This window comes from Ischnura elegans, chromosome 8 (assembly GCF_921293095.1).
Source record: "Ischnura elegans chromosome 8, ioIscEleg1.1, whole genome shotgun sequence".
Classification (NCBI taxonomy): Eukaryota; Metazoa; Arthropoda; class Insecta; order Odonata; family Coenagrionidae; genus Ischnura; species Ischnura elegans.
In genome coordinates this window covers 82,209,352-82,228,233 of record NC_060253.1, presented here as the reverse complement: position 1 = coordinate 82,228,233, position 18,882 = coordinate 82,209,352, and the positions used below count along the sequence as shown (strand labels likewise).

General features: G+C 36.9%; 1 protein-coding gene across 2 annotated transcripts in view; it reads left to right on the top strand.

Moving 5' to 3' along the window:
* The window catches only part of LOC124163886 (vasoactive intestinal polypeptide receptor 2-like), a 116,024-nt gene extending 106,402 nt beyond the window's left edge, over positions 1-9,622 (top strand). For both annotated transcript variants that reach the window (XM_046540994.1, XM_046540995.1), the window contains exon 13: positions 8,701-9,622. In XM_046540994.1, coding sequence (XP_046396950.1) covers positions 8,701-8,808 — 108 coding nt within the window. In that variant the 3' untranslated portion in view covers positions 8,809-9,622. The remainder of the gene's footprint in view (positions 1-8,700) is intronic.
* Positions 9,623-18,882: the final 9,260 nt, after the last annotated feature.

Genomic DNA, 18,882 nt, shown 5'->3' with positions numbered 1-18,882 from the left:
CCTCAAAGTATAAAAAATATAATGTAATTCATAATGATATGTGAATGCATGGCATAGACTAATTTTGGGAGTCCCTAGTATATCTTGCTTCACTTGATTGGTAATATTATTAGGAAATTAAACTGACTGAATATTCTTATTTTACGCACAATTATCATTTAAATTACGAGAAAGACTGTCAACCCTAGGAGGAATATCCCCAGGTGGTTAACAGGGGAATGAATGGCTCCTACGTTTTGAGGTAAGAATACGAAATAACTTCCAAGGACCATCAGACATGAAGAGGGAAATCTTGAGAAATAATGATGTAATGATGATACTCAAATTTAAGGCTTGATGCACTGAACAGACTCTTCACTCACCACAAACAAATTTAAAATGCTAAAAGCTCAAAAAAGGTTCATAAATGGCATAATTCATAGAAAACAACCAATGATTAAGTAAAGGACTATAAAAGGCAGATGATGGAATTTTATAGGTATTACAACCAAAGAAGGTTTATAAAGAATGACCTAGTGAAGTGTAAATGGATCCTGCTATCATCACCAGGACAAAAGAAACAAAAAAATGGGGAAATGACTAGCAAACTATAAATTGTGGAAGAGTATTCAAAAGCATGTGAGGAAAACATCTGGTATCAAGATGAATTAAAAATTGAAGAACCTAACTTGGAAGGATGCCAATGGATGAATAAATAAGTCAGACAACACTATTTTTGCTCAAAAGGTGGTAAGTATTGGAGTGCACACTCCAACAAATGACAGCAACGCAGTAGAGAAACATGAATTTTGGATATTACCAAGAGACTTGATGGAAACCACCCCAAAGAAGACAAAAATGACAGGTGATACAAAGGGAAGAATGGGGAAAAGAATGGCATTCCGACTTTTTAAAGAATAACAAGATAATGCTGTAAGGGTGAAATGTGAAATGGCAAAGGACAAATTGGATTGCATAGCCAATTACAATTGAAAATAGAAAAAATGCATCTTCTTCTAACACTAGGGTGCTCCCATATAATAGTGGTCTCAGGATATCAGAGGGCTATGATCAAACACTGACTGCATTATCACCTACCAAGAAAGCTCTATTAATGTATGCCCAATTGGAAAATGCAGGTAAATAAGTACAGAGTGACCCAGATAAGCCACTTTAGAAAAAGATATGCTAATGGCTTTTGGGACACACTATGTGGGAAAATTTTTAGTAAACATAGAATCATCTGGCTTAATAATGATAAGATTAGTTCAAGTATACTCCAAGATTAAAGCATACGATTCTTCCATCATCATCATGAGTCACCAATCCTAAGATTGGTTTGACACAGCTCTCCATTCCTCTCTCTTATCCACTACCCTTTTCATAGCGACGTATTTCTTTTCTTTAACATCCTTTATAGCCTGTCCTATGTAACTCACTGGGGGACGTCACTTGCCCTTCTTCCCTCCCACCTGTCCCTCTAAGATTGTTTTCATCCGGCCATCATGTCTCATAATATGGCCAACTAAGTAGTCTTTTGTTTAAGGTTTTTAGAAGACGTCTCTTTTCTCCCACTCTTCTTAGCACTTTCTCATTACTAAAAATGGTCAATCCATATAATATTCATCATTCTTTGGTAGCACCACATTTCGAATGCTTTCACTCTTGACTTCTCTGCTGCTGTCAACGTCCAAGCCTCGCTTCTATAGAAAAACATGCTCCATATGTAGCATCTGATTAATTTTTTCCTTACTTCAATGTTTGTATTCTCATCACTGAGAAGATTCTTCATTTTGTAAAGCCTTCTTTGCTTGTGCAATTCTACTGACAATTTCTTTCTTGCTTCGTCCATCGTCGATAATTCGGCTTCCCAGGTAAGAAAACTATATGTATCACCTCTTCAAGGTTATGCTTCCCTAGCTTAATGTTTGTCTTGGCCTCCTCTCTTTTGCTGGATACTTATATCTTAGTCTTCTCTTGGTTGATTTTCATCTGGTATCTGGCCAATGACTTTTCTATATTTGTCAAAGTCTTCTTCAAATCCTCCTCTGTCTCAGCTAATACCTCTATATCGTCAGCAAATCGTAGCATACTAATTTTTTCTCCATGTATATTGACACCCAAAGCCTTCTCCTTGATGTCATTCATGGCTTTCTTGATGTAAACATTAAAAATTAAGGGGGAAAGTACAGACCCTTGTCTCTCGCCTTTTCCTATTCTTGCTTCTGCACAGTTGGCTCCACATTTGATCAGAGCTACTTGGTTTTTATACAAACTATGAACAACTCTATGATCATTGTAGAGCACTCCAATTTCTTTCACAATTCTAAGCATTGAATTCTATTCCACATCATCAAATGCCTTCTCTAAATCGACAAATGCTATGAAAGTCGGTTTGTCCTTCTCCATTCTCTTCTCTATGAGCCTAAGAGCCAAAATTGCTTCTCTTGTGCCCTTGCTTTTCCTAAATCCAAATTGGTCCTCACCCAGGAATTCTTCTGCTCTTCGTTCGTAAATGATTCTTGTCAGAATCTTCGACATGTGTGTCGTCAGATTTATGGTCGTAAAGTCTTGGCACTTCTCTGCTCTCTTCTTTCTGGGTATGGGAAGGATGATGTTCTTCTTGAAGTCACTAGTTAAATCTCTAGTTGAGCACATATCGCAGATAGATTTATACAGTTTTTTTGGCTTATTCTGCTTCCGTTGTATAATTTCTCCACATATTCCTTCCATCTCTCAGCTTAGTCTTCATTTGCAATTAAAATACTTTGTCCCTTATTTTATTACATCTTGTGCTTTGTTCTTTGAAATGGTTCCTCACTATTCTGTAGGCCACTTCAACTTTCCCTTGTACGAGGTTATTTCACATGTCCTCGCATATGTTCCTCATTCTCTTGCAGCAAGCCTGTCCTTCCTCAGTATTCATATTCTTAAACTTTCTCCAGTCTTCAATGAGGTCTATGACTTCATCAGTGATCCATGGCTTTTTCTTAACACATTTCCTTCTCCCTAGAACTTCTCCAGTGGCTTCCTGAAGCCCACTTCTGATGTTTGTCCAGCTATTCTCCACTCATTTCTCAGTCTGATCTAATCTTATCCTGCTCTCCACTACTTCTTCAAAGGGCCGTTGATTTTTTGGCTCCTTTAGTTTCTCTAATTGCCAAGCATTCTTCGCTGATTTCTTGGATTTCAGACGGCATTTCATCATCACTAGATTATGATTAATGTCAATATCTGCCCCTGGGTGGCTTTTACAGTCCTTTATCTGGTTCCTAAACCTCTGCTTCACTAAAATATAGTCTAGATGAAATCTTCTTTTGTCTCCTGGCATTCCCCATGCATATCTTCTACGCATGTGATTCTTAAATAGCATGTGGGCAACTACTAATTTGTGTTCTGTGCAGAATTCCAGGAGACTCATCCCCTTTCATTTTGTTTTCCTAATCCATATTTTTCTGTTATTTTTCCATCCGGACCCTTGCCAATGACAGCGTTCCAAAGACCTAAAACAATAAGGGTTTCTTCACCCCTTACCTGTTTGATTACTTCCCTGATATCATCGTAGACGTCTTCAACTACTTCATCCTCATAGTCTGTCGTAGGCATATAAACCTAAACCACAACGGTATCTACCGGCTTAGTTTCTAACTTTACCATAACTATCCTTTCTTAGTACTGTAGGAAGCTTTTCACACACATTCCGGCACTCTTTCTGAGCATTATCCCAACCCCAACATTACCATTTAGAGATCCTGTTTGTATAATCCTATAGCTTTCACTCCAAAAGTCTCCCTCCTCAGGCCACTTAATTTTGCTGATTCCTAGCACGTCAAGATTCAATCTTTCCATTTCCACCTTAAGGTTTTCTAGCTTACTGCAGGTCCTAAATGATCTCACATTCCATTTTCCTATCCTCATAACTTTGTCACAGTTGACCAATGTACCCTCTTGGGTAGTTCCCACCCTGAGATCCAAATGGAGGACAAGTTGACCTCCAGAATGTTTTACCTGAGAGAACTCAATTATGCCTGATTATTAAAGGTTGGACTCCTTGGGATATTAAGGTGGTTTCCCCTTACTTTCCACATCACAGTACTACAGCCGTTTAAGTAAATGTTACCACACCTGGAGTGAAATGAGTGTCATTGCACTGACCACCATGACCACCACCTTCAATCATATGAAGAAGAACTGCTGCCCTCTCCGATGGGTGATGTGAGGCATAATTGCTGGCGGCCTCCCATCGCCAAGTCACAGCAATTTCTCAGGCTTAATATGTACATCATATAGATGGCCTATCTTAACCAGGGATAGACCAATACCACCTCAGAATGCCACTGTTTATGGTCCATGAGTGCTTATTCGACAAAAAAATTCGCTCATACATATCACAGCTAACCTCTATATCTAGAGGTTGACTCACCATCCGCAACCCGGTGGTCACATTCGGTGGCTTAAAGCTCAGCTGTGAGAATTCTTCCACGCACAAAGAAATAATAATGCTGTGGACAAAGATTTTAACAAAGAAATCGACAGAGAAGTACTACATGAATATTTTTAAAAAATCAAGGAATTAGACACGCAAGTCCTGGATGTGATAGAAATTATAGATCCACCCACAAAGATCTGGCGGAACAATTTGCGGCAAAAGTGAGGAAAAGAAACCAATATGCCAATTATGAATGATAAAAAGAAAAGCAGAATTATAGCGGTATTTGACCAAGAATTAGAAGCAATTGAAACAAGCACTAACATACACCAACACACAATCACGCCAATCAAATTCCATAACATCATTCAAGTGGTGATTCTGACTTAATTCGGATGTCATGCTGATATTACAAGAACTCAATTGTGAGATAAGTTGAGTCTAAGTTCAAATTATTGCTGAATTCCAGTAGCATCTATCTTTTAAAAAAAGTCTTAGCTTTAATGAAGGCATAAATCATAGCTCTACCACAATTTGGTAGTAAAATAGACAAAATCATATGGTTCGTGGTATGCTTTTTTGGCAATAATGCAAAAATATTCCTTCATAAAATGGTCCATTGGTACATATATACTTTGAGGTGAATATACACTCCTAAAAATATTTTCATTGGAATCTGAGACCCTATGGGACAAACATTTGTTGAATTGAGGAGGTACAGCCCATAGTAAGTTTCATGAACATCATTATCAGGGAAGAAAAGATCATAGACTAAACAAAACTAGGATACCTTTATAACTAATGTATACCTATTTGCATATTGTACAGGTATTAGGAAAGAGAATTTACATACTTCAAAAGAATCTGACCACCCAATCGATGCATGCATTTTAATGGAAAATAAATTAACAATTGTATAAATTTAATAAAACAATGATAATACGTAAACAATTGGATCTGGAGTAAATGAATAAAAACTTAATTATGAAGTAGGTTAACCACTGGGAGATATTGAATGATCATATTTTATTCATGCGAGGCTAATTCTAGAAAATGAAAAAGTAGAATTTGTTTCCATTGACAAAGAGTAAGTAAATGATTATGTACTCAGGAGGAATTTATGGAAATCTCAAAAATAGCTGGAAAAACTTGTTCCAAAAGAATAAAATTCTTTAAAAACACGAATTTAATTCTAGGCTGTTATCATAATTACAGATTTGAAATTTTGGATAAAGACCTCGGATTTTTTTAACATTGTTCACGCCCTATCAAGTAATTGTGAGTTTAATAGGTACCAAATAGTAGCTGCTATCTCACCTTAAAATTCTGCATCCTTGGAGGTGACTCTGCACCATCCTTAGATGGATTGCACCATTTGAGCATGGGTGTCAACATGATGACTTCTCCAGGAATTCTCTTCGTTTTCACTTAATAAACACACCCACATTGTGCACAAAACAGCGGCACGTCACTCACTGGAGATCAAAGCATGGCACATTAGAGCAACGCAGACACCAGTGAATGTGTAAAATGTGACCCATTGTGGGAAAAACAAAAACACACTAGCGGCCTTAGAAGAGATTCAACCAAATGATAAGACCACATCAGTAGATGGCTATGAACCTCTTGTGAAGACGCTCTCCTGATACACAAGTAATGCAATGTAAGCAGCACCGACTAGCCATGGGTAAAAACTATTTTAGGAGATCACTTTTCTGTTTCACTGCTGGGTAGGATTCACCTGCACTAAATTATGCAGCAATTACCTGTGAAAGTAGCAGGTGGGTTCTCTCCGCAAGCCCTCCGCAAAAGGGTCAGAGAGGTCTTCCACCTGCTTTCCCCTCCAGGCAGAAATAAGGCTCTGACCTCATTGGAAAATTTTCCTACAGCTGAAGAGTTAAAGAGCTGAAATAAGAACATGGAAGAATTAAGATGAGCAAAGGTTGGTGGCATTTGAGTTGTGTGGGAATGGAGTAGGAAAATAGAAGATAAAATGGGTTGGACAAAGGAAAAAAAGAAATTTCAGATATGGTGGGTGAGAAGAGAAAATTGCCAGAGGAGAAATAATGGAGACAAGTAGTAGTGGCTATAGGAAATACAAAGGGGCGAGCTCTAGGGTTCATAGCACCTTTCCATTTCCAATTTCCTTGAATTTTCCATGATTTATAGTCAGAATTTACTTTTTCCAATTTCACTGGCTTTCAACAGTGGATTTAGGGGGGATCACAGGGGTCATTTTATCATAAATTTTTAATTTTATTAGTTTAATAGTTTTTGTATGATTGTTAAGGAGTAAAGGGAATTATATTCAAATGCATGGCTGCAACTCCCAAGCACTAGAGAAGTTTGAGTTGTATTTATCTTAGAGCATAAGCACTCCCTACTGTAATAAAGCTCAAAAATAAAACAAGTCGAGTCCCATCTCTCCTTGAGGATATTTCATACTCCCCGGACCAAAAGGATTATATCTGTATATTTTCAAGATTTCGAAATACATCGGTAAACAGATTTGCAAATCTGTTTATTATATATATTTTATACATGTCTGATGATCCATGGTCCTTGATGTATACAAGAATATTTAAAATATACACATAATACCCTTACGGCATAACCAAGGATCATCAGACATGTATAAGATATGTATAATATACAGATTTACGACGAGTTATACGTATTTAATCTATATAAAATCCATATTATGGCAGCAAATATAATACATATAATATCTAGATATTACCTGCGTGGTAGATGACATTTGCATGTATTTTATACAGATATAATATGCATACAGTGTACATAGGCGCCGACTCCATGGGGCCTGAGGGGGCTCGAGCCCCCTCAATAATTCGTTTGGGGGGGCGGAGCCCCCCCAATAATACAAGAAATTAATTAAGTTATGTTATGCTTTGTAAAATCACAAAAATATGTTGGTATTTTTTATTTTCCTTGTTTGACGATAGTTACCTTTTAAAATAAATTCAGTGATGATATAAAACAAATAATTATTACGGCATTAAACAGGTTAACTGAAAAAAGTGGTGTGAATCGTGATAGTGTTTCGGGGCTGCGACACACTTTGAACTTTTCCCGGTGCGTGAACCTTCGGGTACAAACTGGCGGGCCAAGAGGGATGTAACCTGCCTCCCGGTTGATTTAAATGGAAGAATGACTAATTTTATAAGAATGGAAGAATGACATAAAAAATGTGTCAGGCTTGTAGAGTTTCCCGAAGTGTCGAGTTATAGAGAGTCGAGTTTTTGGGGTTCTAATATTGATCATATGACCCCTCGAAAAGGCTTTTAAAAGACTTTAAAACTCACTATTTTTCATCTAAAATTTAGAAAATTTCCCGAGGCAAGACCCGCGGTATGGGCCCCCCCAATATTTTTTATAAGTCGGCGCCCCTGACAGTGTATACTATGATACGTATTAAATCTATATATAATCCTTTTGGTGCTACTAGGGGAGCAGAAGGAAGGAAACCAAGTGAGAGTCGCACGGCATATTGTTACATTTGGTACCTATGTTCTCACCAGGTGATCATGCAATCATGACCAAGTGATCACTGAGCAAAGTGCAGAGGGAAATGGAGGAATGCAGTGCACAAATCTTAGAATTTCAATACTATGAACAGCAACTAGCAATCGTTGTCACGTGACAATGATGGATTGACTTTTTGAAAAATCCTTATTGAAGTTAATTTTATTGTGAGAAAAATTGCAACTTTTAATTTTTCCTTCATCATAATAATGTTCATCCAAGTTCTTCATCCAATATCACCTAGGAATGGAAGTTGAATCTCACATTTGACTCGGTTGGAATGAGTTGCGTTGAGTAACGGCCCATTTATTGTTATACTTAACGTACAACAATAAAGGGTCGTTATAAAGTAATGATATTGTAACGACAATATTACATATTTGGTCAATTTATCCAATTTCAGGTCAAATTGAAGACGGTTGAAGTTTTTCAAAATATGAATTATACTTTACTTGAAAAAAAATTAATTTTATTTCTCAAAATAGGTCGAACGATCCAAGCCATTAACTTAATTTTTAAGGGGATTGAAAAAAATTCTCAACACCCTATGGCTTCTAGTGGTCATATTGAGCTGACATTTGACAAAAATAGTTGCTAAGTCATTGTGATATTGCATCGGGCTGATGCATGAAAACTTGAATACTTCAATTTTTTTAATCGCCCTAATTTACATTCACAAAGGGTACGTAAAAATGTTTGTTTGCTGATACTGTGTTAATAACTGTCTTTTCTCTTGTCATTTGAGACAGTCTGATGGTGCTGCCCTAAGGATGAAGTACCTTGATGACTCAACTGAAGACTGGATTACAGTGAATGAGACATCATTTGATGAAAAGGATGAGTACATTCAATGCTGAACAGGGGCTTTCCTAATGGATACATATGCTGAAGTATTCCGCTTCATGCCCAATGAAATTTTCGGAAGAAGAGTAGCCATTTTCTTTACATTCATTACCCCGACTGACTATGTTATACAGGAACAATGGCATAGAGCAGAAACTTTGATGCAATCAAGCTTTGAAAGTGAATAATAAAGAACTACCCCTTAAGGAGACTCATCACTCCCACTGGAACAGTCTCCTTTTGTGATGCGTAACTAATTGAAAATATACACCATCATTTGGATATTTTCAGATTACCCAAATGGAGATGACCCTTCTACACATTTATCTGTCTTTCAAATATGAAAATTCTACCTTGGCATTTCCTTGGGGATTAAATTATGATATTTGATAAGCTGTTAAATCATGACAAGGTTCCACTCTATGTATATACTGTAAAAATAGAAAAATAATTGCATCAATATTAAACAATATATCATAGACAAAGAAAGACACTATGAAAATTCAAGAGGGACTGTTACATCCTCTTTTACGGGCAACAGAATAGCATGAGTTTTCATGATCAATAATAGAAGGATTGATCGAGCCTGAACATCCATGGCTACAGAGTGGAAATGAAGACAACAATGACTGGATAGTGGCAGTAACAATAAAGTCATAGTTCAAACATTTGAACTCAAAAGAGACCACTCTTTTGGATCAGAGACTCAAAACATACTAAAAATGGGAAAATTATTTTCAACCAAAATGTACTCACAAAACTTCAGTTTGACCCCTATCATTTCATTTACAGGCATTCATAAAAATAAAAAAAACCATTGCATAGTAACATGATTTCACTGAATTTTTAAATATTGAATACATTATTTATTTATACCATTTTTTGTTCACCTTGATGTTAAAAATAGATTGTTAATAAAGTTTTTACTAAAATTGTGTGGAGAGAAACCTAATAGAATTAATGGATACTGTTCCTGGAAGCTTCAATGTATTAGTTCCATGAATTACTTTTTTATCAGAACCCAAAATTTGGCCACTTCTTTAAAGGAACGCATGATTAGGCTTAACCAAAAAGAACTTATGCAGTAATAGTAACAACAAGTAGGTATGATGTTAATAGAAGCAGGCGTTTCTTCTTTTAGAAGAATTATATAAACAGCCTATTAAACATAGAAGTTTTAAAACATCATAGGGTACAGGTAAATCACATTTAATTTAGAACTGTCTCCATTGAAATTATGGATAAAAAATTTATAATCATTAAGTTAAAAGAATTTTTTTACTTTAAAATTTCCTTCATTTTTAAATTCAATTAAAAAAGGCTTTTGAAGCACATTATCCACACCACAAATAGCATTTTCTCACCCTCATATTGCTGTAGTGGCAGTGGCACAGTAACGGAGGGGTTTTGGGGGATAAATCCCAGAGCTTAGAGAAATTTTTAAATTTAATCCATTTTACTTAATTGGATAAATATTACTAATGGAATACATAGTGTAAGGATTAATAAAATATCCCTCAGAAAACTGTAAAACTCACCATTTTGAACCATTTATCTTCATTTTTTCTGGGGGAGGGCCCCCACACCTCCCGCTTATCCTGGTGGGTATTCCATACCTCCTATACCCCCCCAGTATTAGCTGCGCCAAACCCCCCCCAGCCTAAATTCCTAGCTGGGCGCCCGTGTAGTGGAGCTCTGTGGGCAATAATCCACTGCCTGCAATTGAAATAGGGAAGTGTATTAGGAACATAATTGTAATACATACACATATCAATACAATTTGTTTCAGCATCATTACTGTACTCCATCCATGAGTACTTCCCATGGAAGCATATTGAAATGCACACTGTATTTATATGTGTATTTTTTTAATCAAATCTATTCGTGAACTGGGATTCACCTAGAGTTGGAATATTGCTATGTTCCCTGGATATTTTATGGAGAATTTTTGAAGTGACAGAAAACTCATACATAAGTCGATCTTTTCATTGACGAGAATTGTACTGACTTTAGGAAAAAATGTTGGTAATATGTATCTAGCAGTAACATCAAAAATCCTGTATCATTAATATTTCAATGATTTTTTTTAATTGGACACACCTGAAATATAAAAAAATTCTCACTGTTAGCGCTGATGATCCAAATGCACTGTGTGGCTATTTTTGCAAAAGACGAATGTTCCATTCCCCACAAAATATATAAATTTCTCAACATAAGGGATACTGAAATCAAGGCTGTTCAAAAAAAAACACATATATGTACCAGCCCTTTGATTTCTCTTAACTTGCGCTAAAAAACTCCTGTTTTTGGTTCACCAGGAGCCACTATAATTAGATTCTGCTGAGGAAGAAACTGTGTACTGGATGTAAAGAAAATTAAATTTCCATAATGAAAACAGAAGCTATGAGCAATGGCTAATTTTCATTAATTGTTCAATCTTGCAGCATGCATGAGTCATTCTATTAATAATCAAGCTCTGTACAAAAGTTTCCTTACACAGACTTCAAACCATTCACCCAATAAAAATATTCAGGGCTGAAATACCACCTAATCTGCAAATTGTGAAGTCCTATCTACCTGAGTGCCATTATAATATCAGGTATTTACATGTTAGTGTTCAAATTGCATGATAAAGAGGTGGAAGTTACTTCTTTGAACAATATGATTCGTAATCCTCTCTATGCCATGACAAAGCACACACACACAAGCACAAAATGAATATCTCTGATGCCGAGAACAGCTCACAGTTACATGAAGGTCGTTGGTAATAATAATATTGTTTGTTTGTAAAGAGATTTGTTGCTCAAGGCATAAGACACACCAAGCATTTTATGCAATTAAAAATTCAAAAATTAAATATGATGAACCTCATCAACAGAATAAAATAAATTTCTCAGTAGAAACTCAAAGAGATTACATTAGAATAGGGCCATAGTCTTTAACCCTCTTAATGTCTGGCAAAAGCCTGTTAAAGAGAAAGAGGCCCATATGTCAAGATAAAAAAACAGAATTTTTTAAGACTTAATAAGACTTAAGTCTTATGTGCGTTGGTTCTTTGCTGGTGACCATTACGTGGCCTTTGTACCATACAGAATGAGGAGCTGTGATGCAACAACAGTTCTAAAATTAAATAATTGACTATATTGAGCATGTACAGTCGGATTCAAAAGTATTGCAACAAATGGTGCGGCGCCACTTTCGCCACAGTTTTGAAATCGAGTTTCGGTATTTTCTATTGCACCAGTGGGAGGGAAATTTGAACAATACATGGCTCCGTAGCCGAGTGGGTCTATACTGTGCACTGTAACTTTGAATGTAAATAAAAATTTTGCGAGGGTTCAAGTCCGAAGTAATCAATTTTTTCTCTATCTCTCTCTCATATCTCTCTCAATTCGTCGTTTCTGTCGGACCCGGAAATGTAGTGGTATTCTAATATCATGTTCTTCATCGAACATCTATTGAGTGTAAGGTAAGGGAAAAAAATCAGCTCATGTTCGAGAGCTCATGTTCATTTCCTATGGGGTCCTTCAGTCAGACCCAATATTACAATTCTACCAGGCAATTCTGTTAGTGGATGGAAAAGATAAGTCATGACAAAAAAGGTATTTCTCATTCAGTCATTTTCTCATAACTTTTAAGTGAAAAAATGCAAAATTTACCACTTATTTTTCATGAGTTAGTGATGTTGTTAAGTTCTGGTTCATTAATTCATTTAGATAAAGAGGTAGATTTCACTGTTAATTTTCATCCTTTTCAGTAAAAAGAGCGATTCTTGATGAACCTTCCCAGCATACTACAGTTGAGGACCTCAAATCCGGAATCCAGAAATCCAGAACATTTGAAAATTCCTCTGCGTAGTGTTTTGACTTGCCACTCCAAGTGGCTTCACTTTATGACCATCAAATGATTCTAATATTTATGACGTGGGTTTCAATTCCACCTTCATCAAATTATCACTTTTACAATGTGTCAGTATTCTGTGAGGCAAAACATTCACTTGAGCACCGTTATCTAGTTTAAATTTGACGTTTACACCATTAACATTAATAATCTCAGACCAGACATTCGAATCATCTTTCATTCTTTAACTGTTCACAACACTTTCAATTACAAAATCATTAAGATCGTGTTCAACAATTACGTCTGGGGCAGATAAGTCAACTGATTTTACTTTAGTATTATTATACAATTTTCTAAATTTACATGCAATTGCAAAATGATTTTGCTTTCCACAATTATTGAAAATTTTACCAAATGCTCGACATTCTCCTTTTTTATGCTTAAAATTGCACGTTTTACACAAATTCACTACTGTCTCAGGTAGGTACTCACTGTACAGTATGCCTCACTGAATCCTTCAATGCTTCAGCTCTCGTTCTTTTCCTGCTGACTGCATCCACGGGTTCGGTTCCTTGCAGGGTCTCAGCCTGATGTTTCCCCATCTCAGCTGCCTTGCAGATCTCTTTTATGCACCCTGAAAATTCCAAGTTGGTACATGAGTTTTAAGCTAGTCATCCGTCACAAAAAAGACCGATTGAGCTCGAGGTATGCGTCCTCTTAAAAACTAAAACTGAATATCAGCGCTGATGTTGGGCACTACGTGATAGTTTTTGTATGAGCACATTTTTTTCGCATAATAAATCGAAGCTGTTAACTAGGGCTGGCAACTGATAAGCAACGGAGCTGTGGCAAGGCGACGTCACTGAAAATGAGTTCTAAGAGGTGTGTAAGGAGTTGTAGAAGACCGATAGCTGCTTTGCAAAAGTTAGGCAAGGTAAACAAACCTGTCTAGAGACAAAAGAAAAACCAAAGCTTAAAATATAGGAGTTATTCGAAGATAAGATCCTAGCTTAGGCCGAGAAGTTCATTTCTTGTCCTGGTTGGTTAGTGCAGGCCGAAGCAAGGACAAGAGGTGGGATCTTAAAGGTTAGGAGGTAGAATGGTATGTATTGGTATATGGGCACTTTACTCGAGCAGAGAGGTTCAGATCCAGTTGAGTCTACCTGATTCACCCCAAAAAGAGGTAATGCGAAGTTGGATCTAACCGGTCATATCAACGTGTGGAAAATAGCTGGAGATTTATTGTGAGCGGTAAATAGGTCTAACGCCTCAACAGATGAAAGTTAGTAGGAAATAAGTTACATTTATGCAAACCGAAGGTTTTTATTGAAGAAAATTGGCCACACCATTCCCCTGCAGTTAATTTCATGCCCTAGAGAAACATTTCCGCCCCCCAGTATTTACGGGAATAGCAATTGATATGCCATGAATTTTTCTCGGACTTCCGACATACTGTTAGTGAGACGCGTCCATCGAAACGTCGGCATAAATTGGGGAGCCTAACCCGGACGGAAACCCAGAGAGAAAAAGCCATCGCTGCAGCTCAACGGGAAAGCAGCAGCAGAAAAAAATACTTCTCAGGCACTATAAATTTCATCGTTTAGCCCAACTTGTTGAGATCGTTGCGGTCTCGAAAATATTCACGCAAATGGCAGAAAATAATCATCAAGATGGACAGAGAATTTTGAATGATTTTTGGAATGTTATGTGAATTGGCACAGAAAATAGAGTAATTCGACACTTGAATAAACACTTGAAGAGGCATCGCATTGGTGTGAGCCATGGGTGAGAGAGTTACTATATTACCTTTACCGTTATTCAAATCTAGGCCGCAGTCGTAACATAGTGGGGATATAACCACCCACGTAATTTCTGGGAAAATTGAAAATATTGCAATTGCTTTTAGGTGGCTTACCAATGAAAATTTTCGCATGACCAGATTATTGAACAATGTTTTAAAATAATTTATGAAAACCACAAAGTCACTCGTCAGCGTATATCAGGCTTCATTCGTAATATCACTAACAGGTATTGCACACCACCAAGTCGCGGTATGGAAGTTAATGAACCCCCTAAACAACGATGTACAACGACTGCTTCAGCCATACACATAAAATGTCCGGGTAGGAGGGGTTCATTATGAGGGATTTCGCATATGATCATTCTCTCCTGAATTTCGATAGGAAGAGGAATTGAGAACTCCCTGACTTTCCCACCGCTACCACGCCAATGCCCTTAAGCTATAACCATATATTATTTCATTGAAAAAACATTACGAAAATACATGCAAATGCGGATGAGTTGATCTTTACCATTAAGTTCTTAATGTACTATGTGGAACTACCGAAACCGTAAATATATGGAAAGTGATAAGCAACACAAAAACAGCAATCCGATTGAATCTTAACGTACAACTCAACCACCCACTTAAAAGTGCAGCAAATTATCTCATTTAAATAATAATTTTAATGCTTTCAACACTGTCATGGAGATCAGTTAGCGACCGATTTTTACGTCCTTTAATTGCACTGCTATTTTGACGAAAAAATCACACCTCAAATAGCGAGATTTTACAAATGCCTATTACTTTTTTTTCGATTCTTCCCTCCCTACAAATACAACCAGTAAAATAATTACGAACATTATCGTAAAATAGATCGCATGACTTTTTCAAAGTAAGTTTGTCCTATGAATTGTTCTACCGCCAGTAAAACATTCTCGTACTCACGTAAATGGCCATCCGAAGAGTTATTATGTTTCTTTCGTAGTCTCCTTCGCACTGTCTTCTTACACTAACTCCGTAACTGCTGAGAAAGAAGGCGATCTTGACGAAGAAGGTTGGTTTGTTTATCAGCTGTCTAATCAAGAAATAAGTTGCTTGAAATGGCACCAAGGTTCGTGACGAGTTGACTAGAGGGGGGGGTAAGACCTGATAGGAGGCGGGGTGGGGCAGTTACTGAGGCCGTCGAATTAAGGCAGGCTCGACATCAAACAGCCATGACTACTGCCCAATTTTACGTCGCGGAGCAGACTGTTACGAGAGGCAATGGAATAATGCAATACTTTCGTGAAATGATGATAATCTTGCGGATGACGTCTTTGAATGACCTTTGAAGCAGATTTTCCCCCTCCCACAATGGGATGATTTTTCTAGAAGGCGCGAAAAAAGGTTGGAAAAATTGCATCGAGACCCTCGCGGAAGGATACTGTTTTCCGCTAAAGTTATTCCGCGAAGACTTAAAATTAAATTCGGTCTTCCGCGTAACGAATCAATTTTCTAATCGCACCTAAACGTATTATTAATTTAATAAGCAACATCAAATATTAAAATTAATAGATTTAAATATTTTATAAGTTATTTATGTTATGCTGTAGCTTGCTTTATACTGTTTTTTTTTAATTTATCGGAACTATTTCTAGTGGTGGCTAGTTGTCACGTGACACTCGAAGAGGCCCACAATGCTTCTCCTGAAAATCTTTCATCAGTCTGGCGGCAACTTGCATTGAGTTTAGAGGTGAGTACGGGAGTGTTCCCAAAAAAGTTAACAACTTGGATTTTCTAAGTTTTCTTCAGTGTTGATTGTGTGTGATTTCGACTTTAGGCATGTGAAATAATTGTTGTAGCGAGTGACTATGGAACCCGTAAAGTAAATTAATTTTGCGGAAAATCGTGTTCAACGAAGTGCTGAGAACCAGTGACCCCGTACAGTCTTCAAGCTTATCAAGAGTAATTCTCATATTTTATTCGATGTTTGAGGCTACGTAATGTAATCGTTATCGATATGATGGTCGTGAATATATTTTTCGGAGGAAAGTTTCCATCGTTTGTTTACCTGAACCGTTCTCGTTTGGTCATGTTTTGGGACTTGCAAAATACTTGCAATGTATGAAATATCTATTTTTGTGTGTGGTGAATTTCTCTCGCCTCTCAAATTTTAAATTCACTATTTCTAGGCAAGCGTGAACCAAGGTCGTAGGAAGTGCTCCAGAAATTTTTAGACCGGGGTTTCAATGTAAGCTTTTGAATCGGCGATTCTCGGGACTGTGCATTGCTCTAAACCGTCATAATCAGTTGGTACTGACGTTGTCTTTTCAAGTTTTCACCGGTGTATTATATTGGTTGCGTCAAAAATTGTTAATCAAAGTATTCGTATATTCCATAACTATATGTAGTGATGTGAATCAGAATCTGTGACATCATATATTTTGTCAATCTTAATTGGTATATTCCACCTTGCTGCCACTTATTCCACGGATTGGTCTAGGAAATGAGTACATTTACACATAATGTGGAACGCTTCTTTGAAACTAAGGTTGGGCCATAATTCTGAGGGAGTTGGAAATAAGAATTAGAAATTAGACCACAAGAAGTTAGAAATTCTTTCCCTGTATGATTGGTTCCAGCTGAACGGTTAAATTTACCGGAGATGTAATGACGTCATCAAATCGTGAAATGTGGGCGTTAGCTTCGCATGTTTTTCATTTTAAACTGAGAATGGCTTAGTTATGAAGATTATTTTTCCTCGTAACTTAATAATCTTCGGACTTTCCTCTTAACTAATACAATGTCCCCACTTCCATTTACCGAATACGTATAATGAATTGCGGTTCGGGTCTTAAAAATCTACCCTACTGTGGCATTTTGCCTCCTAAACACTGCCGCGAAATACATGGGTGACTACTGGTGACTACTAGTAGCGCTTGGTTCACTATTAGGCACGAATTTTTTTTTAAATTCTCAGTCGGTAGGGATCGAATTCCAATAAATTTCTTTAATTTCGTTTATTTCTACTTGAAAAATGTATCAATATGGCTCACTTAGACATTCTCGCATATTTTAATTCTTTCTAGTGATAATATTTATAGTGTGGCTAGAGGTTTACAAAGGATAGTAATCGTTTGAATCGAGCACTAAGTCGAGGCGAAATTTAATTTGTTATTTTTCTTTCTTTACAGCAATTCAAATCCGTTGTCGCTGTCGATTGCGTGAAGTGAAATCAGATTTTGCGGGAAATCCTTACAAGGTCACATGGGAGAGGTGTGCTGATTAAGATATGGTAAGTCAGTCAAATTTTCGTTCATTTTAATTTTATATATCCTTGGTGGTTCATTCGCTTCCTTTAGCCTTTGCTTCATTTACATTTTGCTTTTACTTCACATTGTCTCAATGCACTCGCAAAGTAGAACTATTTAACGACGTAGTGACCATTCATTTGGTGATTCACGGGCATTGTAAACTTTTTCTCGACATAGATTCCTCTGTCTGCTTTGTTCCTCCGTGAGGGAGACTCCCAGGAAAAAATATCCAAAATATACTAAAACATTTTATGCAATGAGGTGGCATTAGGTAGGGTCATGTATCACGAGAACATTCAAGAAACCTTTTTAGAATTATGTTTCAATCATCAACGAATGAAACGTATGTTTCAGCTTCACAGTGATAAGTTAATAGTCGTCATGTTAATCCATTGCGAGGATTTACAGTTTTGTTCAGCTTCATTCAGATAAATAGGTTTACCTATAACCATGAATAATCATCATTATAGGTTAATTTTAATGACTTGCGCACTGCGATTTGCCCAGCTTACTTGTCCCCTTTGTCTCCTATGCATCATTCTTACTTCGATCTATTTCTCAGCTCGAGTGATACGTCTTTATTTGAGCTCACACTTGTTTTTATTTATTTTTATTTTTTTATTTTAAAGAAATATAACCACATACAGCATATGCCATTTTATAGTGGCCAGGTAACAATACATAAATTAGAGGACGAAGACGCAATATAACATGTAGAAAACAATAATTACATTTACAAAAACAAAAGGACAACAAGAAACTGCAGTGATAGACTACTTCGGTGACAGATAGGATAGGGAAAGGCTTATGAAGGATTTCAATGGAAGTGCAAAGGGGTCGATGTGTGGAGGGAGTGAGTTCAACACAGAAGTAATGCGGTAGAAAAACGAACGTTTAGTGAGTGAAAGTCTAGGAATGGGCATGTGGATTAGGGGATGAGAACGGGTAGGGCGGGGTGGAACTTTAAAATTGATAAAAGAGAGCAATGCTGGGCAGTCGATGGTGGAATTGAGAATCTTATAAATAAGTTTTAAATCAGCTGTGAGCCTATGGGTAGTGAGATTAGGGATGAAGAGGGAGGAGAGAATAGCATTAGTGGACATGTTGCGTAAATGCGGTATTCTATTTTTTACTATATTGGCAAAGAAATTGCTGACACAGTCCAGGGATGA